This window comes from Gossypium hirsutum, chromosome D05, assembly GCF_007990345.1.
Source record: "Gossypium hirsutum isolate 1008001.06 chromosome D05, Gossypium_hirsutum_v2.1, whole genome shotgun sequence".
Taxonomy (NCBI): domain Eukaryota; kingdom Viridiplantae; phylum Streptophyta; class Magnoliopsida; order Malvales; family Malvaceae; genus Gossypium; species Gossypium hirsutum.
This window is the reverse complement of record NC_053441.1, coordinates 17,243,827-17,271,762: the sequence shown is the minus strand read 5'-3', so window position 1 is coordinate 17,271,762 and position 27,936 is coordinate 17,243,827. Positions and strand designations below refer to the sequence as shown.

At 33.0% G+C, this 27,936-nt stretch overlaps 2 protein-coding genes and 2 long non-coding RNA genes across 5 annotated transcripts; 3 read left to right on the top strand and 1 right to left on the bottom strand.

The window, feature by feature from the left end:
• Nucleotides 1–337: 337 nt before the first annotated feature.
• On the bottom strand, nucleotides 338–1,324 carry LOC121217785 (uncharacterized). Its single transcript, XR_005913993.1, has 2 exons — nucleotides 900–1,324; nucleotides 338–809 (listed from the first exon to the last, which is right to left on the bottom strand). It is a non-coding gene; the product is annotated as an uncharacterized lncRNA (long non-coding RNA).
• Nucleotides 1,325–18,559: 17,235 nt separating this feature from the next.
• LOC107905460 (uncharacterized) lies at nucleotides 18,560–22,480 on the top strand. Of its 2 annotated transcripts, none has more exons than XM_016832117.2 (4): nucleotides 18,560–18,836; nucleotides 19,672–20,111; nucleotides 20,511–20,542; nucleotides 20,671–22,480. In XM_016832117.2, exons 2-4 carry the CDS (start codon nucleotides 19,775–19,777, stop codon nucleotides 21,616–21,618), a joined length of 1,317 nt encoding a protein of 438 aa, XP_016687606.2. In that variant the 5' UTR covers nucleotides 18,560–18,836; nucleotides 19,672–19,774; the 3' UTR covers nucleotides 21,619–22,480. The 2 variants fall into 2 exon arrangements, with proteins under 2 accessions (XP_016687606.2, XP_016687607.2); XM_016832118.2 differs by having other exon boundaries at nucleotides 18,589–18,836; nucleotides 19,810–20,111.
• A 1,613-nt stretch (nucleotides 22,481–24,093) lies between these two features.
• Nucleotides 24,094–25,048, top strand: LOC121217784 (uncharacterized). Its single transcript, XR_005913992.1, has 2 exons — nucleotides 24,094–24,734; nucleotides 24,825–25,048. It is a non-coding gene; the product is annotated as an uncharacterized lncRNA (long non-coding RNA).
• A 921-nt stretch (nucleotides 25,049–25,969) lies between these two features.
• On the top strand, nucleotides 25,970–27,752 carry LOC107905462 (TLC domain-containing protein 5). Its single transcript, XM_016832120.2, has 5 exons — nucleotides 25,970–26,562; nucleotides 26,669–26,809; nucleotides 26,932–27,051; nucleotides 27,201–27,296; nucleotides 27,379–27,752. The coding sequence occupies exons 1-5, from the start codon at nucleotides 26,338–26,340 to the stop codon at nucleotides 27,496–27,498; spliced, it is 702 nt and encodes a 233-aa protein (XP_016687609.2). The 5' UTR covers nucleotides 25,970–26,337; the 3' UTR covers nucleotides 27,499–27,752.
• Nucleotides 27,753–27,936: the final 184 nt, after the last annotated feature.

Sequence of the window (27,936 nt, the reverse complement as noted above, 5' to 3'; positions counted from 1 at the left end):
ATATCAAAAAAACATTACCATGAATTATAGTAATATTTATCAGAAAGGATCACAATTATTGGAAGGGGGTAATCAGGATAGCACTAATGTTATCCAAAACTTAAAACAGTGTTCACATAATCATCATTAACTAAAGAAAGGGAGGGGAATGAAGGCCCACTTGGAGGGGTAAGGAGACGGAAAGTAGGGACAAGGTGCTTGGATGGATATCCAACACCAGATAAAACTTAAAAGATTCCTATATATTACAAAAGCCGACCCAAGGCAATATTCAACCTAAAACATTCATATCTGCTTGGAAAGTTTCCCATGGAAAAGAAACAACACATGATGGAAATATAGAAAAGTTTGAGCTCTCAGTTTTCCTTTAATTATACTGAATATGGATATATGCAGCATCAGAATTTCATAAACAAGTAGAATGTCAGCGTACATACCAGCAAGTGCACATCCAAAACAGTAAAGAGATAAGCAAATGGCTTAGGTCTCCCAAAATTGCATTCTGAACTTACCCCGATAGAGTCCAAGTGGCATACCTGCAAGGGAATCCCCAGTAACACGCCCATCAACACATGAAATCTAAAAAAGTCAGGTCATTCTTTCCTTAGCAAGGCATGCTAAAGCCCTCCACCACCGTCTGGGCTTGTCAATCATGGAAGATAGTGAAAACTGTATTGAAGATCCTTTGATGCTTGAGGCACAGAATTACATTTACGATACCTTAGTAATGAAGGTAAAGCCTGCTGTAAGAAACTACCTTGATCCCACTAAGCAATGGAGTTGATGCAGCAGAAAGGTGCAACGAACGTCTGCGAGATTGGACGGTTCATATATCAGCGAAATAAGAAGGATTTTAGATTTGACACATTCACCAGAACCAACAGAATCATGGCATCTACCTTGTTGAAGACCAATGAAAATAATGTATGAAATTTTGTTGCCACACGTTGAGTAAAATGGAAAATTGTTCAGGAAACAATCAAAGTAAACTATCTTATCCCACCCATTCAAACATTCTAAACATAACAGGCATGAAACAACATAAAAAGTTAGCATTTCCAACAAATATCAGGGAATTCAAGCACATGTTAGGCACTAAGGAATACCCCACATTGAAATTTTCCTATTAGTAAAACAAGACATCCTCTGTAACAACAAATTTCTAATATCAATATGATCGTTTGCATTTGAGTTTCAATATTGTTGCAATTTCTAATATCAAAGGAAACTGAAAGCAATGAAGTAAAGTGGCTTGAAATGGTAGTGGTTAGCTTGCATGCTGCCAAGTTTGGACATTGTTACGAGAATTGCAGTTCTCACTCTTTCTACTGCGAAAGTGGGGGGGGGGGGGGCTGGTATTTTTTAGTTTTATTTAACTCCCGTGAATGGCCTTTGCGGCTCAGTATCCGATGTCGGAAAATTGCTATAAAAAGGAGAACGTCAGTCGCGTGGGCTCGGCCATGAATAAATAAATTCAGTCTACACTGACTTGATGTCAGTAAATAATGGATTGAAGATGGCCAAGTTGGCCCAATTATTCTGCCTATGTCATTGTATTTGATGTAGATGTAGGTTAAATATTTTTGAAATAAAATTTTAAAAAAATGAATTGTACATTAACTAATATTTTTATCTTTTTATTTTGGCATAATAATTTATTTGGTTCTCTAAATTTACGAAAAAGACATTTTAGTCATTCATTTAATTTTTCGCTTTTATTTTATTTTTAAACTTGCATTTTTATCAAATCACCCCAAAATAAATAGAAAGTTAACATTGTTTAACTTTATTGATGTTGCATATATATGGATTGTTACGTAAAAAATACGTCAGCATTTAATTAATTTTTTAAATTTTAAAAATTCAAAAAAAATATAAAATTATTTTTAAATATTAAAACATTAAAAATTCTAAATTGAATAAAATGCTAAATTCACATAAATTAGCAATTGAATGTGAAAATAATTGTGCATTGATGATTTGGTGTATTTATGTTAATCTATATCTAACGTTGACTCGGATTTCTCAAAATAGAAAGGAAAAGATAAAGTCATCGACAAATAGCTCGCAGTTACAGTTTGTACTTCTATAACCCAAACCTTTTCAATTGTTGAAATTTCGAATTGCATTGCATAGTAATAATATAAGCTAAGTTGAAAATGATTGAATGAGCTTAATTGAATCGAGTTGAATTAGTTGGCTGTGATAATGACTAAATTGAATAGATTTGAAAATATGATTTATCGTTATAATTGTACAATTGAATTCAGTTGGTGCTGAATTATGCTGTCACATATGTGATTTGATGATTGGTTGATGAAATTATGTTGTGGAATTGAGAAATCAAGTATAATTGAAATTGAAATAAGGGTGGATAGTGGGTTTCAGTTTATAAGCTCGAAATTATGGATTTGATATTGTACGATTTAATCAATTCGATTGAGATAGGGAAAATGTATATATTTCAACTATGACAACTTGATTTAAGATATGTAAATAGATTTAATATTTAGGTGATGTATTAGGACTTGTAGATTGACATGTTAAAATGCACTATAAACTTTATAGTATATTTTAATGTTCGATTATAGAAATACCACTGAGTTATACTCAGCGTATGGTTTTATTTTCCATGCGTAGGTTAGGTATCTAAAGATTCGATCATCAAACCAGTATCTAGCGACATTCCCAAACTCAAGTGTTGGAGATGTGTTCATTTTGGTCTTAGCATGTACCTAGGATATCTTGTGGTTATAATTTTTGGTTTTGAACTCTTGTTGGTATTTAAGGTTCATGTTTATAAATGTATATATTTGTATTGAGAATGGTCATGTTGATTTTATCTTGATAAGGTAGTTATTACTATATTCATAACGGTGTAATGGATGAGAAAATAACATGCTTGGAAACCTATTTTGGCTGCTATAATAGCTATGGGAATGATGAATGACGTGCTTATGTTATGATTGAAATGTTTGGTAGGTTTGATGTGTATATCATAGGGTTAAATTTAGGCAAATATGAGATTGTTTGAATGATTATTTTGAAGCATAGCTAGTTGAAAGTTGAGATGCCAATGAAGGCTTATTTAAAATGGTACTTATATATGATATTTGGTTGGTTTTGAATTGTGAATTGAGGTGTAAATTGTGGCATATTGGTTAGGCACTTAGGTTGAATGTTATAAATGATGATTTTGGTATGATTTTGGTGCTTTTGAATTGGCATGAATATGGTATGAATGGTTGCTTGTTGCTTAAGTGAAGTTATGTTGAATGACTTAATTTGAAAGGAAATTTCAGGCACACACGGTTTGAGACACGACCTAGCGTACGATAGTGCGCCATACATGTGTATATGGCAGGCCATTGTAACAGCTCATTTTCCAGTGGTGTCGAAAATAGCAGATTCGGGATCACAAATCCGACAAGCGAGTTTGTAAATATTATTATTTAATATTTACGAGTCAATGATAATATTATATTAGATTTTTGGTTTAATAATTTTTGCAAATTAAACAAATAGTTAAGTCCAAGTGGTTTTGAAAAATGAGGTTTTAGAATCTCGTTTCTATAAACCAAGCCCGTAAATATTATTATTAAATATTTACGGAGTGATTATAAAATTTTATTGAAATTTGGTCCAAAAATTTTGACGTTTGGATAGTTAATTAAGTAAAAATGACTAAATCATAAAAATCATAAAACTTAATCGCTATTAGTTTATATGTGCTTAATGGTTATAAAATCATGTTTAGAGGGTTTTATGAGACAATTTGACCATGTTGGAATATAATGGCCAGTTACCATACAAATTTGGTGTAATATTATGTTAATATAAAATTGTTTAATAATTTAAAAATGATTAAAACATAAAAACAAAAGACAACCATTTTATTTTTCTTTTGCTTTTACCTTCTTTCACGAAACACCATTGATGGAGAACACAAGGTTCGACGAAGCCTATTTTGATTGCATGTAAATGTTTTCTTTACCCATTTTTAGTGATATTTATGTTTTTGAGATTGTTATAGCTTAATCTAGCTAACCCTAACACTAATTTGTAAAAGTGTTAAATATTTTGAATTATTACATGGATGAATCTTGTGATATTTTTGAAGTTTGATGATGGATTATTAAGCTTAATAATTAAATAGGACTATTTTTGTAATAACCAGTTTTTTAGTGGTGTCGGAAACAGTGGTTTCGGGGCCACCAGATCCGACGAGTAAGTTTGTAAATATTACATTTAATATTTACGAGTTAATTGTGATTTTAAAAAAGTTTTTGATATTGTGATTTTTGTTTTATAAGCAGTTTATTAAGTTAAAGTGGTATGGCTCTAAGGTCAAGTATCGGGATCTCGTTTCTATAAACCGAGTCAAAAATATTTTTATAAATATTTTCAGAGTTTAATTAAGGTAGTAGTCAAGTTTTGTTGGAAAATTTTATCGTTTCGATAGTTAATTAAGCAAAAAGGACTAAATCGCGTAAAGTGCAAAAGTTGTGTTCTATCACTAAAGGCATTAAATAGCTATAGAACTTTAAAGTGGAAGTCCTTATATGGTAAATAGACCATTAAAGGTGATAGTGGATGTGCATGGCTTGACATTAGTGTAATTTTTAAAGTTAAGTAAGGGTAATTTGGTAATTAGGTAATTAGGTAATTAAAGATAAAATAAATAAAACAAAAGACAAAGCTTTCATCTTTGTTATTTTCTCTTCACCAACCGATTATACAAGCAAGAAAGAGCCATGGAAGCTTGAAAATTGCAGCAAAATAAATCCCTTGTAAGCCCTTAAACTACCAGTTTCTTGTAATTTTTATATTTTTGAGATCGTTGCAACTAGGTCCAACTAGCTTGTACCTTCGATTTTGAAATTGTTAAAAATTTTGGATGTTTCCATTGATGAATCTTGTGATATTTGATGTTAGATGATGAATTTGGAATGTTGATTTATATTTAAAAGTATTTTGTTAAGTGATTTTAATGAAAATTTTTAATTAGGGACAAATTTATTAAATTAATAAAAGTATATGGATTTAATGTGAAATTGTTGCATAAATGGGCTGTTTTGGATACCATGAACATTCAGCTAAGCTCAATTCTGGGTAAAAATGGTTAATTTGCATGTTTTTGGCTTAGGGACTAAATTGAATAAAAGTAAAACTTTAGGAGCAATTTTGTAAAAATTTCAAACATGACCAAATTATGTGAAATGAATTGTTTTATTATCTAAATTAATATATTGAATGAAATTATTAATTTAGATCAAGATCGGGTGGAAAATCAAGGAAAATAAAAAATACCAAAATGCCCCTAAACTTTGGTATTGCTGCAATTTAGCTAGGTAAGTTCGTATGAACTATAATATGTATATTGTTGATTAAATTTAATGTTATTATATGAATTTTATTGAAAATTTATCGATATATACGTGTTATTATACAATTTAGCTTATAATAAAATGAGGAAAATTCAACGACGCATGACGACTATTGAGACTCGTTTGAACCTTAGGAACATTTAGGATACAAATGATATGTCATTAGGGGTTACCGTGTTTCAGGTGCTGGTCTTATACGTCCTACCGGTGGTTGAGTTTCTGACATTTGTTGCGGTTACTTGACAACTTGCGTGAGCAGCACCGTGTAATTACGTCTTGACTGACAGCTTGTGTGAGCAGACCCATTTATGGCTCGAGAAAGAGCACTGATATGAGCTATGAGATAGTAGTGGTTTCGACCACATGTTGGCACATAGTGTTCGACATTCTCACGTATCCGATATTATTCTAGTGGTTCAATGGGAAATGTTATGTTACGTTACGATATGAGTTTGATACGAACTAATACATGTATATAAATATGAAATAAACGGAAATGGTGGTACATGATATACTGATATATTGAAACGGATGATATATATATGAAGAAACGGTAAAAGAATGATATGTATCATGACATGTACATATATGAATATCTTTGATATGTTGATACATAGAAATTATGTTAGTGGGGACGAGTAATAAACTCAAGTGTGACATGTTGAGAAAATAAGGTTATCAAGTTGAATTTATATGAAATGTGTTCAAGTAAGCTAACATGTGTTGTTGTTTGATGCTTAGGCAAGTGCCAAGCTGTTGGTTGAATGGTATTCTGTTTACTTATAAGTTGCATTGAAATGGTAAGTGCTCAAATGAAAATATTCTTGTACTCATGAAAAAGTGGTAAAGTCTAAATTATGCAATTTCTTATGGAATGGCTTATTATGTAATTAATTCGACAAGGGCTATGTTTAAATGCACTAGCTTGTGGCTATGGTTGAATGATATGCTTATGACTTGTGTGTTATGCATATGGCATGGGTGTGGACAGCAATGAAATGCAAATGAAAATAAAGAAATTTAGAAGAGTTTAAAGTTGTCTAAAATCCTACTATGTTAGGGATAATATGTGTAAGTGAAGCTGCAGATTTACTCATTTTGTGAGTTGTTGATTTTGGTTTCATGAATCGTGTAGTATCGGTATATGATTATTCTTGATATGTATAAATTTCATATTGGAAATAGATTGACATGATTAAAGTTTATATGAGCTTACTAAGCATTCATTGCTTACGTAGTTGTTTTTCTTTACTTTTCAGATTATCGGAAACTCGATCGGGTTGGAAGTTAGTCGGAGTTATTTCACATTATCCACCGGTTCTATCAGTACTTTCGAATGTTTTGATTTTGGTTATAATGTCATGTATAGGTATTCTGATTAATATTGGTCTATGTGTTTGAATGTCGAAATGACCATTTGACTTGGTTGAGTTTTGGTATATTGATGGTATAATGGCAAAGTTTGGCATGTATATGAGTAGCCTTGTTATGGTTAATGTTTGGCTTGTTTGTTTGAATGATAAAAGATGAAATGGTAGTTGAATATGCACATGGTATATGTGCTTTATGATATGTGGTATATGTGGTGATTTGGTACCTTGTTATGTATAAGTATTTAGTTAATTGATATTAGTTAAAGAATTGCATTTTGGTACCAAATGATTTGTGTTTTGGTAAGTAAGATTTATGGTATGTAAGGATGCAAATCAAATTGGAACTTAGTTGTTTATTTTGACCAAATGGAGTACTTGGTGATACATGTTTATAAATTGTTATTTGATATGCCTATGTGCATATTGGTTGAGTGTGGTTATACTATATGTATAAAGCTAGGTTATGCATGATTTTGGTGCCTTTTGAAGGCTTAAGTATATCTGCAAAAGGGGTTATAGGTACAAGTTGAAAAAGGTAAGAAAAATAGCTTGTAAAATGACCTATCTTCGTCCACATGGGCAGAGACATGAGCGTGTGTCTCAGCTGTGTGTGACACACAGCCAGGTAGCATGACCGTGTGTCCCTGTAGTTTTCAAAGGGTTGCAAGTCAGGTTTTACACGGCTTGGCACACGGACGTGTAGTTTGGCTGTGTGACCCAAGTCAGTAAGTTACACGGGCACAGACACGAGCTGGGACACGGCCGTGTGTCCCTATTTCGAATGCCTACACGGTCTAAGACACGGGCGTGTCTCTTTGCCGTGTGAGTTACACGATCTGGCCACACGGCCGTGTGACCCTTGCAGTTTGTAAATTTTTATCTTTTCCCTAAAATTTCTATATGTTTTTTATTTAGTCCCGATTTGTTTCTAATGTGTTTTTAGGGCCTCGAGGGCTCATATAAGGGACAATATATATGCTATTGATTGGTTTTGCTGTGATTGATGATATGAATTAAATGTTTTGAAATTTTTGATAGTTTTGAAATGTAAACTCCGGTAATGCTTCGTAACCCTGTTCCGGCAACGGATATGTGTTAGGGGTGTTATAATTTTATAAAGTGATTTTGGTTAGTTTTAAGTTTAAAGACTAAATTGATAAAATAATAAACTTGGCATGAAAACTCTTGTGATGTTTTAATAATCATGGGTTGTAATGGCATAAAGGAAAATTCAACTAGCATGAAATTGATGAAATTGTGGTAGATTTGAAAGTTTCGGGTTTATGGATTAAATTGAATAAAAGGTAAAAATTCAGGGTAAAAGTATAAAATATTGATTAAAGGGTCAATTATGTGAATTTTAGCATTTAAAACTATTTTAATTAAATAATTTAATGAAATTATTATATATAGATCAATAAACGGATCAATCAATAGACAAATATGAAAAAAAAATTATTGATTAGTCCTTGGAGTCGTGTTTGCTACAGAATCAATTTTAGTAAGTTCATATAGCGTATAAATTGAGTTAATTGTTGTTTGTGTAATATAATATCATTTGTGTTTGCTTGTGATTTAATTAATGGTGTTATGATTTTAAATCATTGAATTGTTCAAATTGAAATGAAATTATAATTAAGGGCCGTGGTTTAAATTGGAGGAAATATATAGTTGAATTCATGTGACAAAGAAATACTTAATCATTTATATGACATGAATGTGAATCACAACCCGTATGAACCTCGTGAATGCTTAAGATACAAATGGCATGTCATTATAGTATTTATCATTCGAGTGCTGGTCTTGGATGTCCTACCGATGGCTGAGATCTTGCATTTGTTGTGGATTATCCACAGCTCGTGTGAGCAGCATCGTGTAGCCTAACATCTTGACCCAGAGCTTATGTGAGCAGACCCATTTCATAGCTTGTGTGAGCATTTACCGTCACAGTTTGTGTGAGCATTGTTCCCGTGTTCCCAATGCTATTTCATTTTGGTTTATCGGGTGGAAAATGAGTAAACGAAAATGGTATTATGAAATGGATATACAAAATGTTTATATGGAAATAGATATATGAAATGGTTATATGAAGTGCTTATACAAAATATTTATATGAATATAGATATGTGAAAGGGACATTTAAAACGAATTATTGAAATAAAGATGTTAAATTTTAAATGAATATGTGATGGTTGGTTTATGTACTAAATATGTTTTTGGGTATATGTTTGATAACATGATAAAGTTACATGTTTTATATATGAACTCATTAATCTTGTGAGATTTGTGATGTGTATAGGTAATTCATGACCAAGATATTGAATTATCTTGTAAAATGTTTAAATTGTATCCTTTACGGCCAGTTAAAGTTAAAATTTATTACAAACTTACTAAGTTTTACGCAAGCTTACCTCGTTTTGGTTTTTCTTCCTTGTAGATCGTCGATTTCGAGCTGTCGATTTGGTTGCTTTTGGAGATCACAGTATTCGACAACTTGTTCGGTAATTAATTATTCACTTTGGTTCGGTTATAAGTGGCAGGTAAATAAGTTTTGGTATATATATGCTATGAGTATTTGGTTATGTTTTTAGCCTTTTGGTATATGAAATAATGTAAAAATGGTAAGTTTTAATGATTGTGTTGATAAATATAATGTTGTAAATCTATTTGGTGTTGTTCATGCTATTTAAGTAAAGAAATGTGCATAAGTTTTGGTTATTTGGTGAGCTTAGTTTATGAATATGAACATGATATTATGACAATAAATTTGGTAGTTGAATAAGTAAGGAATGATTATTTTGTATGCTTGTCTTGTGCTTTGGTGATGAAATGGTCATTTTGCTTTAGGTAACTTGGTGAACTTTGGATGATGTTATGTTAACAATGTGGGCAATGGTGTTATGTGTTTAATTAGGTATTGAATTCATGAAATGGAAGGTATGGTTAACTAATGGTTGATGTTTGAATGATCTATTTTTAAACGTTTGAATTGTGGTGCCAATGGTTAACTTAGGTTGAATGTTTTTGGTATGTTTAAATGTGTTTTAAATAGGTAAAAATGGATTGGAAATGGTTTGTGTAACACCCCTTACCCGTATCCAACACCGGAATAGGGTACGAGGTATTACCAAAACACATACACTTGTAAGCGTATTTAACCGAGTTATAAAATTTCATCTAAATAAAAACTTTCAAAATAATTAACATGCTTCTATAACTTTTCACAATATATCCTCGAAATATTATAATCATAATAATTAGGGCGTACGAAACCCATCACATTCTCATGCAATTCAATGCTTCATTTCCATTTCATTCAATTTGCAATTTCTCATGCTCACAATTTAGATCATATCACTAGCAATTTCCATTTAATTCACGTACAATTCAATGTCACTAAGTTTAACACTAATACATATTTACCATTTAACTCAACGTTTATCGATTATACCATTCACTAACACATTTATGAAATTCTCAATTTTGCAATGAAGATATCACTTTAGCTTAAATAACAACATCATCCTGGTATAAATACAGTACCACTTATCCAATTGCTTTAATTCTTTTGGGCCCATTTGTCACTTACCATCCTTAATCAAATTAAGGAACGGTTACGGAAAATTGAGTACTTCACTTTCACTTTGCCATAGTATAACTATGGTCTTACGTATGATCACTTATCACTTGTCCCTGATCAGATAAGTGTAGCCACTTATCACTTTATTTCTTGATCAGATAAGTGTATCAGATAAGTGTAGCCACTTATCACTTTGTTTCTTGATCAGATAAGTGTAGCCACTTATCACTTTGTCTCTTGATCAGATAAGTGTAGCTAAAGCTATCACTTATCACTTTGTCTCTTGATCAGATAAGTGTAGCTAAAGCTATCACTTATCACTTTGTCTCTTGATCAGATAAGTATAGCCGAAGCTATCACTTATCACTTTTCACTTGTCACTTGATCAGATAAGTGTAACCGAAGCTATCACTTATCACTTTCCACTTGTCACTTGATCAGATAAGTGTAGCTGAAGCTATCACTTATCACTTTGTCACTTGATCAGATAAGTATAGCCGAAGCTATTACTTATCACTTTCCACTTGTCACTTGATCAGATAAGTGTAGCTAAAGCTACCACTTATCACTTTGTCACTTGATCAGAAGTACTCAAATCCGGCGTTCCGCTCAATTTGATCATTTATTCATATATCAGGCTTACCAACATGTGTTAATTCATAAACCATTCATGATATTATTTCATGCCAAATCATATACTGAATATACCATACACACATACTATGAAACCTTATTTTCACACATGAGCTTAAACATGACCAATAATGCACAAATATAAGCATCATTCATATTTCATCGTTTATCAGTTATAATCAAACATATGACCATTTATACACGAATCATTCATATATTTCCCAATTTTCCTCCTCCTCCTCTCCATTCCACATCCTTAATATGTATAACACACTTAAACAACATTAACCATAATTTCAATATTCACTAACATGTATATTCAAAACTGTTTATCCGAGTCAGAGTCACTAAATTATTTTTATCCGGAGCTACAGAGCTCCAAATTAAGATCCGTTAATTTTTCCTGAAATTAGACTCACATATCTTCATATCATAAAATTTTCAGAATTTTTGGTTCAGCAAAATAGTACAGTTTATTCTTCAAAGTTTCCCTTTTTCCTGAAACTAGACTCACATATCTTCATATCATAAAATTTTCAGAATTTTTGGTTTAGCCAAATAGTACAGTTTATTCTTTAAAGTTTCCCCTATTTCGCTGTCTGAGAGTTCCGACCACTCTTCACTAAAAATTAATTATCTCAATGTAAAGAATTTGGATGATGTTTTCGTTTGTTTCTTATAAAAATAGACTCATTAAGGATTCTAACCATATAAATTATAACTCATAATAATTTTTTTACGATTTTTAATGATTTTCCAAATTCAGAACAGGGAACCCAAATTCATTCTGACCTTGTCTCACAAAATCTATTATATCTCATGACTTACAATTCCATTGCTCACACCATTTCTTTTATAAGAAACTAGACTCAATAAGCTTTAGTTTCATATTTTATTCATCCTCTAATTCAATCTCTACAATTTTTGGTGATTTTTCAAAGTTACACTACTGCTGCTGTCCAAAACTGCTTTAGTGCAAAATGTTGATTTCCATTTTGCCCCAAATTTCACAGTTTATACAATTCGGTCCTTTCTCAATTAACCCCTCAATTAATCTAATTTTCTCAATTAATACTTTACCTAGACATTATAAGTTGTTACTCAACTATTGAAATCCAGAATTTCCACATATAACTCTATCTTCAAACTCTTTTACTATTAGGTCCCAAACATTCACTTTCTATTCAATTCTTTCAATAAAATCAGCATATGAACAATTTAAAGCTCTAATTTCATGATAAATCATCATATAATTCCAGCACATATTCATATCAACTTTCAACTTCTTTCATAAAATCAAAAACTAATGAATTTAACAAGTGGGCCTAGTTGTAAAAGTCATAAAAATACAAAAATTTCAAGAAGTAGTCAAGAATTGAACTTACTTGTAGTAAAAATATGAAGAAACAGCTTGAAGAAGCCCTTCCATGGTGTTTTTGCTGATGAGAATTCAGAAAAATGAAGAGAAATCTAGATAATTCCACTTGGGTCCTAACTTTATTAAGCAAATTTTGCAATTTTCCAATTTTGCCCTTAATTCTCCTTACTTTCTTGCTGATTTCATGCCTCTGCCGTCCAGCCCAAATAGACCTTGGGTCTATTTGCCTTTTAAGCCCTCTTCCTTTTATCATTAAGCTATTTAATCATTTTCCAAAATTTTACATTTATTACAATTTAGTCCTTTTTGTTCAATTAATTATCGGAACTTTAAAGTTTCTTACCGAAACTTTCATACTAACTTTTTAACACTCCATAAATATTTATAAAAATATTTATGGCTCAGTTTAAAATCCCCGAGGTCTTGATACCTCATTTCGATTCTAATTATTTTAATATTTATTTCTAGTGCACTATTCACTATTTCAAAAATTTTCCTAACTTCACATTTAACTTATACTTACTAAATTAATAATATTTTCTACCCATTTGTCGAATTTAGTGATCTCGAATCACCGTTCCGACACCTCTGAAAATGCAGGCCATTACATTTTTTTTCTCGTCAGATTTGTGGTCCCGAAACCACTGTTCCGACTAGGCCTAAAATCGGGCTATTACAGTTTGGCTTGATATCTAAGAAATGGTTGTTGAAATGACTTATTTTTGAAGTTATTTTAGGTGCACATGGCCTAGGACACGGTCTACCACACGGCTGTGTGCCACACACAGTTACTTCACACGGTCGTGTGTCTTATTGATTTTTGATACAAGTTTGTCCACATGGTCTCAAAGAGTTACACGGCCTAACGACACGGCCGTATGGCCCTAAGTTACACGGTTTGGCCACACAGTCATGTCTTTAAGCCACACAATTTGGGCTCTGTCACACGGCCATGTGAACATTGTTTTCAGTTTTTTTTCCATATTTTTTGTTTTATTTCAAATTAGTCCGCATTTGTTTCTAAACTGATTTTAGGGTTCCAAATGCTCAATTTAAGTCTCGTTTTTAAATGTATGCTATGAATGATGATTGTTATTTAATTTATGATGTTTAAATTAATCTTTAAGTTGTGTTACTGTATTATCGATCTTGTTAATTGTCGTAATATCTCGAAACCTTAATCCGACAATGAAGACGAGTTAGAGGTGTTACAGTAGTGTGGTCTGTAAGTTTTTAAGCGATTTTGGTGCACACAATCATAGTTTGTTATACAACCCAGTGATATAGCCTGCTGACCTATCTCACACAGTCAGTGGATACGATCATGTGACCCCTGTTTTCAAAATTTTCTCGACTTTTTGTTTAAGCTTCAAATTGATCCTTGTATGTTACCAAGTTGATTTTAAACTTTCATAAGCTCAATATTAATCTGAAATTGATTGAAACATATGTTAATTTGATTGTTTATGAGTTCTATGATTAATAATTGAGGTTTTGAATTATAAGATGCTTGTGAATGTTTCATAATTACCGGTAACTCTTTATTGCTCGGGTCCGACAACCGGACCGGGTAAGAGGTGTTACACGATACATTATAACATCATTGGCATCAACCATCAAAATAGGAGAAAGTTCATCAAGTGATTCATTATAAATTCACAAAAAGTTTCTAACAAAATAAAATTTGAGTAAGACGACAAGTTAGAATTGTTCCTCTCATACCATGGCATTCGCTCCATGATTAGCCTCCCTATATATATAATATGCTTCAATGTCAATTGTTGGAAACAATATTGGAGAGTCCTGCAACCATCAATTAAAGTTCGCAACAAATGCTTAACATGTAAAGAATTTTCAATGAAGCTAATAACAATAAATGCATCAATTCTACTTTAATTTTTAGCAAGTTTGTTGATAATGTGATATTAAGACCGTAACGTAAAGCCTACAATTCCACTTCTACACTCAAAGCTCTTAGAATGTGCCTAAACAATCCAAGCACATGCTTTCCATCGTGATCTCTAATAATTGATCCAACTTCACTATGCCCCAGAATTCCTAATGTTAAGCCATTGGTATTGATTTTAACAAATCCAAGTTTCAATTTTTGCTATCTTATAGGGACGCATAAGGGCTCACTGATTTTCTTTACTTTGACAAAAAATGTGAAGTATTTTGTTGCCTTTTCCATAAGCTTTACGAACATGAGATCAGGTTTGGGATTCTTTTGAAAGAGAATGGCATTTCTCAATAGCAAAATTTCTTAGTGTAAAAGCAAAAAAATATTAACCAAGGGATTTTAGGTTTGAGAAACCATTTATTTGCATTAATGTTTGAATCCAACTATACTACCAGTTATTGTTCTAGTTATGCCATAATGATAAGTTGTTTCTTAAAGTGTTTCACTAATTTCTAGAAAAGGGCATTTACGGAGAATGCATTTTATTGTTTCGGGTTGGTTTTTATAAAAAAAAGGGAAATCCCTTGTATCTTGTAGTTTGAAGACATAATGAATAAATAGATCTTTGGTTGGGAGTATTTTTCTTGAAGCATTCCCGGATGAACATTTCGATTTTGTATAGGAATTTGGTTTTCCAAATATATTGCCAGTGTTGTTCTAAATTATCCAAGGGTAGTGACCGAGTTAATTGGCTATCGACTAACTCATATACACTTGCTAGTGAAAATTGATCTGATTTAGTAAAATTCCAACAAAGTTCATCGTGACCTCCACCTATAAAAAAAGTTGAAATGCTTATGAAGGTTTCAAGGATTCTTTTTAAGGTTTTGAGTGATGTGAATTTCGATTCTTTTAACTCTTATTCCTTCTTTATGTCTGCCACACCTGGATATCCAAATACCTGAACTCAAGGAAGAGTCGGGGATTTAATTAAATAGGAGTAGAAATTCATGGGCACTAATAAGACAATTAGAAACTTAAGTGGCTGGTTGGGGAAGAGTTGACTCTCAAAACTAGTTTTGCTGGATTAGAACCGCCTGGTTCTATAGTGGAAGACAGAATAATTAGGACTGAGTGGTAATGACGGTTTGTAGAGGTCGTGGCAAAGGGGTATAAATAGGACGAGTTGGAAACATAATTATTCATAATTCTATTCACCATCTTTTCCTCCTTTGAACCAAGTATCTTCTCCTTTAGGAAGATGAGGTAGTTGTGGAAGGATTTGCATGGCGTTACTATCGCGAGGAGCCAAGTCTGGCATTAGAGGAATAAGGAACTGTAGCTAGGATGAAGGAAAACTCTGGCAAAATGACAAGCTGAGCTACCAAGAATAAAGAGTTGAGGTGAGATTCTAATCTCCAATCTGGCTAGTCTGATTCATAATGGGATTGTATGACATGTATGCATGGTAGTATGAGTAATCGTCATTGCATGTTAAAATGCATGAAATAGTCATGATATGATTTGAGGGTTCGTTGTATTCCATGTTATTATCTTGGATGACAATATGTGCATGTTCTAAATGATAACTATGGGGAAGAAACCTTAAGGGGTTAGATGAAAATGTTAAGTTGGCATGAAAAAGGTACCAAAAAGTGAGTTTTTGATATTTTTGACATAAAAGTATCGATACCTTAAAAAAGGGTTTCAATACATTAGTGATTTTCCTTAAATTTTCAAACATCAAACTTAAAAATAGAATCGATACAGAGATAATGTATTGATACCTTGACAAGGGTATCAGTACTTTACGTCCGGTATCGATACATTTATTTTTATTTAAAATTTTCTAAAACATCGAAGGCCAAAATGGTATCAGTACCTTTATGGGGTATCAATGTCTAATTTGAAAACTTTGAAAATATTACAATTTGGTTATTTTTTAAGGTCGGGTTAGTAAATGAGCTTTTGTAAGCTCGAATAAGTCCCGAAAAAGATCGTATAATGTAATTATGAGATGACTTGAATATGAATGCATGTATTATAGAGTAAATTGATTATCAAATGTTTATAGTTGCTCCGACAACGACTGAAGCATCTTATAACTTGGACTTGACGATCGGATCGGGCGAGGGGTGTTACAAGGGAGATCAACAGGGGCAATGACTTGATCTTATTCGAGGAAGTTGAGTCATAGATGCTTCATTATATAATGAGATAAGTTTACTCATTTCCCTTAAATTGGACCATGTGATCTAGGTCCCTTGGAACCCATATATAATGAGATTTCGTTTATTTAGGCAGTTATGAAATTATGTCATTCTTCTATGTGATGGTGGTCAAGCTCGCCATTTATCCTTCGAAGTTAGAATTTCATTAAAATCTCTAGTGACTAGCCAAGGCATGCTATGGTGTCTAGCTACATTTTAAAGATTTTCCTAAAGAAGTTTATGTTTTCTAATTCTAGGGCTTGCATATATAGTAGATAAAAATCAATAAAAGTTGGTAGAATGTACCTTGATGGTTACATGTAACTCTTGTTTGATCTTGCAGAGTTCGACAATTATGAAGACAATCTAAGTGATACAATAACCATATTTGGTTTCAAAGTAGCCATCAAATTGAAGTCAATCCACAATGTCAAGCACTTTCGAGGCTTGGACTCTAGTTTTGATAATGATTAAAATTTGCAGGTTGTGAATTTGAACCATTTCCTGCATTGTTCAAACAAAATCATAGTACCATGCACCCCTACAATTTCATACAGGGATCGTCATAAGTCCTTTAAAGGGTGGTGAAGTCAAATACCTTGCGAACCTGTTCGGTTCCCATTCCCTCATATGTTCCTTGCTTGGATTCAATTTTATCTTGTGGAGCACTATGTTCGTACCCATGAGCAACAGGGAATTGAGACAAAATGTGAAGCTTATAGATTGAATCCTTCACTTTTATTACGGTGGCTATCAACTAAAGTTTTTGTAGTGAACTTCCATCAACCTGTACTTTAGGATATTCATCGGGATGGTTCTGGTCCATTCTAGTTTGTCTAGTTATTTGTTGATATGTATCCATTAGGTTGGAGGGTGATGAGTTTAGTGGAGGAATGACAATGCGTTTAGAATTATAAGGGTTAGTAGATGAACAACCTGTGTAGCTAGGCAACAGGTCGCTTCCTCCTCTTCATGGGGTTTTTGGTCCTTATTTCCTTAGATGGAATTGAATCTTCCGCCAGGGAAACAATTGAGGCTTCTGGAGATGATCTTGTTGAGGTACCATCATCATCATCGGAGTGGTTGAGGAAAGTGCATTTAGTGGATTTTATGGCCTGGGCAATTGGTCTCTCCCCCTCCTGCTTTATTGCGTATTTTTCGTTCTCTGGCTTGACTTTTTCATTCTCTTCTCTACTCATCACAATCGTATGTCTTCCTTCCCTGACAGTTAGAGCGTTTGATTTGAGAGCAAAGCTAAAAGAAGGGCTAACAATTCCACCACCTGTACGTGAGTTTTTCGAAGTAGTAGAGGGATTTTTAAAATATAGTAAAATTATACTTTTACCCTTTAATGAGAGGATTTCAAATTTTGATATATCCAATGCAAGGGTATGCTATCTAGAGGTTTCATTAGAGATTTTTGCCTTGAAAGTTGCATGCCAATTTCTGTGTGAGTATCCTTTTTGCCTGTGTTTAGCGAAACAAACTTGTAGAATTTAAAAACTTTAGTAATAGATGATAAAAGTAATTTGTATTACATAAATTTTGGAATATGAATTTATTTATGTTATTTTATACGTCCTAAATTACTAAAAACACCCCATTACACTTTGCGGAGAAATGATACTTCACAAGAAGGAAAGGGAAGAGGATTGAAAATGTGTAAGTGAAAGTGAGTCAAAGGTCGGTATCAACTTTCATTTACAAAAGCTCACAATGTCTCGGACCCACCAGAGGGGATGATAGGAAATAGTGGTCAGCAACTCTTGTTCAATTATTCATCTTCATTCTTCATTTCTTTTATTAATATATATTTCATATAAATCGTAAATAGTAAGGGAAAAAAAAACATGTGGCTATATATATAATTTGATACAAGAAAAAAGATGTGACTATAATTCTAGCTAAAAGGTATTTTTTAAAAAATTAACTGACTATTAAAGAATAAGAAAATCCAGATTTGGTATTATCCAACATATATAAAAAACCTTAAAATATAAAATATAATGGAAATATAATTATACAAAAAAAAAGTAACCGTAAAAATAAAAAAATGCTGCAGCATCTTTATATTAATTCTTATTTGTCGTTTTATAGTGGGAAATAAAATTTAAGGAGAATTAATTAAGAAAAGGAAAACAAAAAGGAGAGAGGGAGCGGAAAAAGTAGCAGCACTACATTCAGACGAGACACAATTCCCCATACGTTCACCCCTTGACTCTCTCACTTTCTTTTTCACGCATCAATTTCTTTTCCCTCGTTCCCGTCGCGACCGTCGTCTTCCTCACCAACCGCCGTTTTGAAATATTCGACTCCGTTCGAATCTATTATTTCTCTTTTTTCTTCAGCTCCATGCTTCTCTAATTATTCAATTCGTGAGTTTTCTTCCCTTTTTTTCACAAAAAAAGAAAATTAATGTTATTATTTTTGTTTGTGTGGATGATATTGTTGGGACGTTGAAAGCTTGAAATCAGTTCTGAGAATGGAGTAGAAAAGGATATCGTTTTCGCGCCCTTGCTTGAGCTTCTTTTATTTTTTTTCCCTGGATTTTCGATAACTTGTGAGCGATTTTTCTTTAGTACCACAGTAAATGTTCCGAACCAATGATTCTTTATTTTTACTGTTTTGAGTTTGTGCCTTTTTCTTTGTGAAAAAAATAAAATAAAACTATGCTTTCGAGTTGTGAACTTTGAGAATTTAATTCTGCAAATATTCGTTACTTAAATGTTTTAGTTTACATTATTCTTATTCTTGTTTCGGGGAAAGCCGGGTAGTGCTTAATTAATTGAGTAGGATGCTTTCCACTGTCTGGAATTTTTCGCTACTGTTTTACTTTACTCAACTATGCTATCTGCTATTAATAATTATTTTTAAAAAATAATTTTATTTATTTTTGTTCTTGATCTCCAAAATCACTTCAAACTGAGAATATACATTAACCTGTATATTACTCCCAAGTAATGTACTCTTATAAACTGCTTATTTATTTTTCTTAAAACTGATGTTCATGGGATTCCTTTTATTAAATAATTTTTATCCTAGGTTTTGATCTTGGAGTTTAGAGAGAAATGAAATAAAACAGAAAAAAATGCTCTTAGAAAACGAAATTTAGCATCTTTTAAGTTTGTTAAGTTAGTTTAAGCTGTCTGTTGAATCGATCTTTGCAATTTTTAATTGTGAAGTTCAAACTTTGCGCTTTTTTTTAAACAGGAAATATCCTCTTTTATCATCTATGCGGTATTTGCCTTGAGTTCGTAGCTTGAATCGGTGTTGCAAATTCGTAATAAATTCTCTCTTGGGTATTTGTGTGACCATGGGGTCCGCTTGTTGTGTTGCTGCAAGGGACAGAACCATTGCAAACAGAACAGGAGGTGAGACTTCTCATAGAAATTTGAGGTGTTCACCATCATGGAGCTTCTGCCGAGATAATCGAAGGCGTGTAGCTGGTGAAATTGATGAGCCTTCTTATCAGGTATCTAATGGAGCTAGCCGAAATGTTAGCATGGAGATAAAAGGGACATTAGGCTCTGATAGAGGTAATTTTTCTGATCAAGGAAGTCCTCTTGAGATTGAGACCTATGGAACACCCACTTCTCAAAAATCACCAGTCCATGAAGAAATGGGTGGGAATATGATGACCCCTCCTTCAGGTAAATCACATGTTAATTGAAAGAGCCTAAAAGGATAGCTTTTGGTATCACTATCTTGACTATACATGGGGGGTTTAGGAAATTTTTTCTAGAATTCTGTTCTATTTTATTAATATAGCTACTAGTCTGGAAATGCAAAAGGCTCTAGTGGTCTTCTTATCCCATTTACTGCTAACAACTAGGCGACTGATAATGCCTAACCTTTAACGTGCAGAGTAGCATGTTAGAATCTAAATAAAACAGCATGTTTTATATATTCAAGTTGCAGGCATTACGTTATTGTCTACTTCTATCCTTTTTTTCCCAATACTGTTTTGAGTAATATAGCTACTAGTCTGTTCCCTCTATTTTGTAATTTGTTTGTGTTGTGTTTGACATTGTTTTATGTTGTTGGTGCAGACATATCAAGAGGAAGCAATTATTCGGTTGATGTAAGTTTGATTTAGTTGATATTGACTTTAGTTGGATAGCTTTCTATGCTTGTGTATTTTCTGTGTCTTTGGGTAATACACTAGCCTCTTCTACTGATGTTTAATATACCTTTCTGATTATATTTCAGATAAAGAGTTTGGTAGAATTGCCCGATATCATTGATTCATCTACACCAAAGCTTTCATTTTATATACCTTCATCTTTCTCACCACCAGTAACAGACACGTTCTCTAGCCATGCTCATTTGCTTCCTCCAAACTCAACCTCATTACGACGGGCTCACCGTTCACCTGGGCAACAGCTATTGAGGCAGGTTTCTGATAGTCGAATCCTAGGATTGAAGTCGCCAAATAATTATTCAATGTCTGAAGCAAGGTCCTCTTTTGTCCTTTCCCGATGTAGCAATGACTTAACAGCTGGATCTCATGGTGGTTCTTCTGATGGTTGGTCCATGCGCACATTTTCAGAGCTTGTGGCCTCTTCTCAAAGAGAAAGGTGGTCTTTTGACAGCGAACACTTAGGTTCTGGTTATGGCAAGATAAGTGGATGTAGCAGCAGATTCTCATACTCTCCTTCCATAGATTCACGAACTTGTGGTGCTTGCTCGAAGCTTTTAGCTGAGAGATCCTCATGGAGTAGCAATGAGATTTCAGTGGTTTCTGTGCTTGTCTGTGGACATGTTTATCATGCTGAATGCTTGGAGTTGATGACACCGGAGGCTGACAGATTTGACCCAGCCTGCCCAATTTGTATGGTTGGAGAAAAGCAGGTCTCAAAGATGTGCAGAAAAGCTTTAAAAGCTGAAGCAGAGTTGAAAGCAAAACATCTTAAGTTGTTAAAGAATAGAGTTATAGATAATTCTGTTGATGGTGGTTGTAGTGATATTGAACACCTAGAAAACACCAAACGAGAAGGAAAAACTCCAAAGCTGGAACCCAGTTCAAGCCGGAGAAGCTCCTTGGCAAAGCCTTTCTTGAAACGCCACTTGTCAATTGGGTCTAGGTGGGGTAGATTGCTATCAGAGAACGACTCTGCTAGGAAGAAGGGGTTTTGGGTAAGATATCGAAAAGATTGAATTCCCTCTTCTACTGGCATCAGGTGAGGAGCCTGTCTGTTTCATCATGAAAGTTCATTACGGTCAGTAAATATGTGTTTGTTCCCCTTACTTCAAAGGGTTTGTACGAGTCAGGCTTCCAAGTTTTAATGCAACCTAGTCTGAGCTTATTAAGTCAGAGGTTTTCCCTTTTCAAGCTAATACCATCAACAGGATAGGCAGAAAATTTCCGATAACGACCACCTTATAACTCTAGCCCTTTTACTTCTGTTTGCCCATTTGCTTTGGGGAGGGTAGGGCATGAGTGTGATGAACTTTGAATTGGATCAAATTTAAACGCTTAGTTTTGGAATTCAGTAGGAACCAAGATATCCGATGGTGGGGTTTTGGGAGTTCATATTTCTCAAGAAATGAAAGTTATTTTTCTTGATTTCCGGATGGCAAGTATGGTTGTTCTTTGTAGGTTTTACATCCCATTATGAATGACTGATACTGAGGAACTTAGACCTTCAGGCATCTGTCCTCAATGAAGCATTGAATTGATTAGGAAAAGTGACTTACTAAGAACTTCACTGTATTTTACCTTTTTAACTCTTCTTTGCTGTAATTTATGACACAGTAAATTGTGCTCATGCCGCGTGTTGTGTCTGTCGGGTGGAGTTTATGGAGGGTGCGGGACCTTAATGTCTTCAAAAGAGCACTGTTAGTTTCTCGATTTTCAGAACCTAAGGTTCGCATTGCTGCATTCAGCATTTGGTCAATTATGCTCTGTAATTTGTATTTATAACTAGGATAAAGAAGCTGCATTACTAGTTCTCTGCATTAGAAACTCGTTTCTCAGAATTAACAATTTAATCGATTTTATTTTTACGTTCTTAAACAAGATGAATGGTTAAAGAGTTGAGAACAAAACGAAGTTATTTGTGGCAGCATACTGGGATAAATGGTTACAATAAGGTGCAAACAACACATTTTTGCCCATAAATTATTCTTCTTGCTAATCGAAATGCTAGAATTCAACATAAATCGTTGTTGTTGAGATGAGTTTTAGCTTTTGAGATTCGGCTATCATAATGCTTTGCTCGGTTTGTTACAAACTTGATGAAGTGTTCTTATTATAATTATTATAATTAGTATTGAACAAATGTTTAAGCTCAAGTACAAATAATTGAGTATGAAATTATAGGAATTGATTCTTTTTTTAATTTAGTAACCAAACCCAATTGAGCTTCCCTCAAATGTTAGATTTTTATTACTTGATTTTGGACTCGAGGTTACACTTTAATTAAGTCTAGAGTTTCAATTGGACAACTCAAATTTTCTCCCTTTTATAGAAAAAGGAAGGGTAGGTTACATTAAGGTCATTCAACTGTTTGTAAGTTATTGTTTTGGTCACTAAACTATGAAAAGTTAAAAATAATCTCTAAATTTATTGATTTATAATATTTTTGTCACTCGTCTATTAACGGTTATTAATCCATTAGCAAAATGATGATGTAATATGTTATTTACAGGGTTAACATTTAATTTGACCCCTAAACTATACCTAAAATATCAATATGATGTTTTTATATTCTTTTACAAGGAATCCAAAAAGTTATAAAAATATAATATTTGGTCCTTTTATAATTCAAAAAATTTTAATTTTCAGATTTTTATAAAAAAATGATTTTTAAAATTGTTTATATAAATATAAAAGAATCAAATTAACATTTTAGCTATAATTTAGGAGCCAAATTAAGTATTAACCATATATAAAATATGTCATATCTCCAGTCAAGTGGTTAATGGCATTTAAAGGATGATTGATGAAAACTTTATGAATAGATAAATTTAATGATTATTTTATAATTTTCCATGATTATCAAAATAAAATTTTATTCATAATTGAGTGGCAGATTATAAAAAAGAATAAGGTTAAAAACGAGTTTACTGTGTTATATGTCATACCAAGAGAAGCGGTTAGAAGTTAGGAACAAAGCAAATTATGTGTGGAATTATGAAATTCTAAACGTTAAAATAATTTAAAAATTCCTCAAATTGATTAGATAAATCTTATTACCATCAAATAGGTTATTGAGCTTTAATTTTTATTAGAATCTAAAGCCAGTAATCTTTTGTTTGAGCTTTAATTTTTATTAGCATCTAAAGCTAGTAATGTTTTGTTTGAAATAAAAACTTATTTAAAATAATTAAAAGGCTTAATATTTTTGCTGTTATAAAGTTGATGGCTAGCTCTATAAATAGGAACAGTATAAGCCGTGTTTCTCACCCAGAATTTCTCAAAAAAAAATATAAAATCCGTTATAAAATACCTAAAACTACCCAAACTTCCTCTCCAACTCATAAATAGGAGTTGGAGGCGTATTTGAACCCACATTTTCTGTATTGACAACAATGCCTATGCCAGTCAAACTAATACTCAATCAATTCGATTTTTCTTTACTTAATTCACTTTACATCTCGCAAATAAATTATTTACCATCCGTAATCTTCAAACCTTATAACTAACATAATTGCCTGCTAAGTAATATTTAATTTTTTTGTTAAATAAAAAAATGAGATAACAAGATCAAATTAAATGAATTAAAAAAGCACCAACTTTGTCTTACTCAAGAAAGCTAATCAACTCTCTACGTACCATCAATCTCAACAAAAAATATTTTAGCTAAACAACAACTTGATTTCTCTCCCTAAGGACATGCTTAATTATCCAATGTTCCTTATTCGGTAACATTTACTTAATTTATCGAATCAATACTGAATTTGATACCTCAAATAGTCATCTTGAATAGCATTAACCGCCTCTAAACAATCTGTTTATATCCCTTCTTGTAATTACTTTCTTTTAAACCTCCTCTTTCAAATATTATTCTTTTTTATTATACACCATCTAACTGATATATTTTTGCAATTGCTGCTGAAATGGGGCAACTGCAAAATGAAATTCAAGAGCGATTGCTAAACTTTCTTTTGAGAAGTGTTAGAGCAATAGATCTTGCAAGGAAAGAAGCGAACATTCTCGCTACCAGAGAGCGCATAGAGGGTTTGGAGGAGAGGCAGCAAGGGCTCATTGTTCATGGAGCACTCCATCGCCCGGGAGACTAGAAGAAACTATTACACAATGTTACTGCACAGTAAGAAACCAACTTCTTCAACACTTAAAGATTTCAGTATTATACTTTCATTTGCTTATATGTTAATCTAATTTCTTAATTTTGTTTCAGGCATGACAGAAAGCATCCTCGGATTCATGATATTGAAGAAAAGAATTAATCTTCTTACTCGACAGTGAAAGCAATTAACCTCAATAAGTTTCCATGAACAATGAAGTTTCACTGGTTTCATCCTTGGAAAATCTCGCACTGTGACCACGGAAATGTACATAGAAAACTTGGGATAGCTCATGTTTCAAAATGATAGAATAAAAGAGAGTAAATTCCAAAGCTTATATTTATGGATACATATCTTCTGCAGCAGTCCAAGTTGCAAAAATTCTTAGACTTGGATTCAAAGTAGAGTGTATAGCTTTGAATTTCTTAGCCGGGGTCTAGTTTAGATTAAATTGAAGGCTTTCTACGGCATTATAATCAAGTAAAGACTGATTCACTAAATACAAAGGAAAAAAGGTTAAAAAGAGAAATATAAGTTAACATTTTCAATTTTTAATTATACTAAGCAATGAATGAATATTTATTTAAAAATTTTTTAATGAAGTACACAACGCAAATAATTATTTATTATTTCTCTACTTTTTAAAATTTTTATCTTTTCGATTATCTTCTCGCGAAGCCTAAACTAGACTTTTTGTTTTAAACTTTTGTTTGGTGAAAGTAGGGAATAGCGAATACAGTTGGGGTACTTAATTATGTACAATTCATGAAAATGGCATGGAATGCTGGTTAAGATTATACAAAAACCCCCTTTAATTTAACTTTAGAAAATTGACCCAAATTTCTCACTCTTCTTAATTACCATATTATATGTGTCGAATAATTTAAAATTTAGAATCATAAAATCTAAAATTCAAATCTCGAATTCATTAACCTGTGCCCTGTCTAAGAACACATTGCATCGTCTATCTTCTTCCAAAAAAGTTTCACTAGAGAGAGATGTTGTTGATTTAATAAGTTTGACTTTAATTCCGAAAAATAAAGGTGTTTAGTTCTTCTCTGCTGATAACGTTATTAGGAAGAGAGAAGAAATGAATCATACACTTAATCCTACACAAATTACTGCCATTCAACCACCGCTTAGTTGATCATTAATGTTGTTTTGATGATGACTTATACGGTCTTATGAAAACTGTTTCTTAAGTTTCCTTTTTTCCTTTTTATAAGTCAAAAGATATTAAACGATTATCCCCTAAAATAAAAATAAAAATCGGAATATTCGGACCTTGTTAAATTTCCAAATGATGTTCACCTTCAACCATATATATAAATTATTAAGCTATAAATCAAATAGAGTTTGGGAAGTTCTGTCGCCAACTAAAACCCAGAAGATGCCATGAGCTAGTCAATGTTCACTCGGAAAGTGCTGGTATCATTTATGGCGTTTAAATGGAGAGAAACGGTTGGTGATTGTTCTTTCAATATAAATTAGAACAGATCAGAGATTGGTCCAATTCGTTTTGCATCTCTCCTTGAGGGTTGGGTTCTTTATTGACTCGGGTTTTCAAAAAGCTTTCTTTGGCTTCATTATTCAGCTTTGTTGGGTTATTAGCTTTGAGATTTGAACATGGGGGAGGAATACGATATTGTGAATTTGATTGCGTTGGGAGTGATCTCATGGACGACAGTTTTTCTACTTGTCCGAAAAATCTTCTCCGACCGCTCCTTTGAACTTTGCAACCGCATTGTTTCTACAATCCATGGGATTTTGGCTGTGATTTTAGCCTCGCTCTCTGTTGAAGATTGGAGCTGCCCTGTTTGTCCTTTGGCTTCGGCTTCTACGCCTAAGCAGGTATGTACCAAGCAAAAGCAACTTCTTCATGTCTTTTCCTTTTGTTTATTTATAGCAGAGCTTAAACATAATGGTGGAAGGAATTAATATTGTGAATGGCTGACAGAGGCAAGTTTTGGCTGTTACCGTCGCTTATCTTATATATGACCTCATATGCTGCCTCTTTGACGTCAAATTCACTCTTGACAATACAGTTCATCACTTGGTCAGCATCGTTGGTCTTGCAGCTGGCCTTGCCTTTCAATTGGTATTCACCTTTATGTTTGTTTTTTCCCCCTTGTGCGGATTTTCTTTGGGCATGGTTTTACAGGACTAATCTGTGTTAGTCCATGCATCCTTTGTACGTGATTAGATTTAGTTATGATGCAGTGTGGATCAGAACAAGTTGCTGCCTTATTCATAACGGAGATCTCAAGTCCTTTCCTCCACGCCAGGGAACTGCTTAAAGAATTCGGTTACAGGGACACCGATCTCAATTTAGCAGCTGATGTTAGTTTCCAATTTCTTTTTCTTTTGCTTTAGATCAGCATTTGCATCTAACGTGATGCCTGCAGCTATCATTTAATTATGTTCTGTGAGGTTTTCAAATTGTATTAAAATATATGTGTAGTCATGTACGTTATTGTTTACTTGAACAGGTCCTATTTGCTGTAATATTCTCAGTTGCAAGGATGGTGGGTGGACCTTATCTCACTTTCGTTACTCTGACAGCTAATAACCCACTACTTATCAAGGTATTACTTGCGACTAACCCTCTTCTTCCTAACTCTATTATATAAATAGATAAATTAATATCGTATCCGTGTTGTTACTTAGGCAATGGCTGTAGGACTTCAGTTAGTGAGTGCTTTCTGGTTCTACAAGATTGTAAAGATGGTGAAGTACAAGCTTACTAAAAGATGGAAGCAGGTGGGCATGCCTGGAAAATTGGACTGAGGCTGTGTTACATACTAGTGAACTAGGATGCATAAAATGTTCAGTATCTTAATTCACTTCAAGTATCCACACAGCTGATAGTTTACTAAGGATGCATAAAATATTCAGTATCTTAATTCACTTCAAGTATCCACACAGCTGATAGTTTACTAAGGGTTGAAAATTGAAATATACTGCGTAAACATGCAGGATTCTATGTACGACTTTTAAAAAAAAAAGAATCAAATCATAAGAATTATACGGTTGTACTCGTATTTTTGATGGGGCTGTTTTTACTTGTGAACAATATGCACATTTTGTTTGATTCATTCATCAATCTCTACCATCAAGGAAAGTACCAGATAAGGAAAAACTACATAAATGCGGATTGAAGTTAAAAAAAACTACATGCACCATAAGTTGGTGGTGGATAGCATAATCATAGAATAATCAATGCAA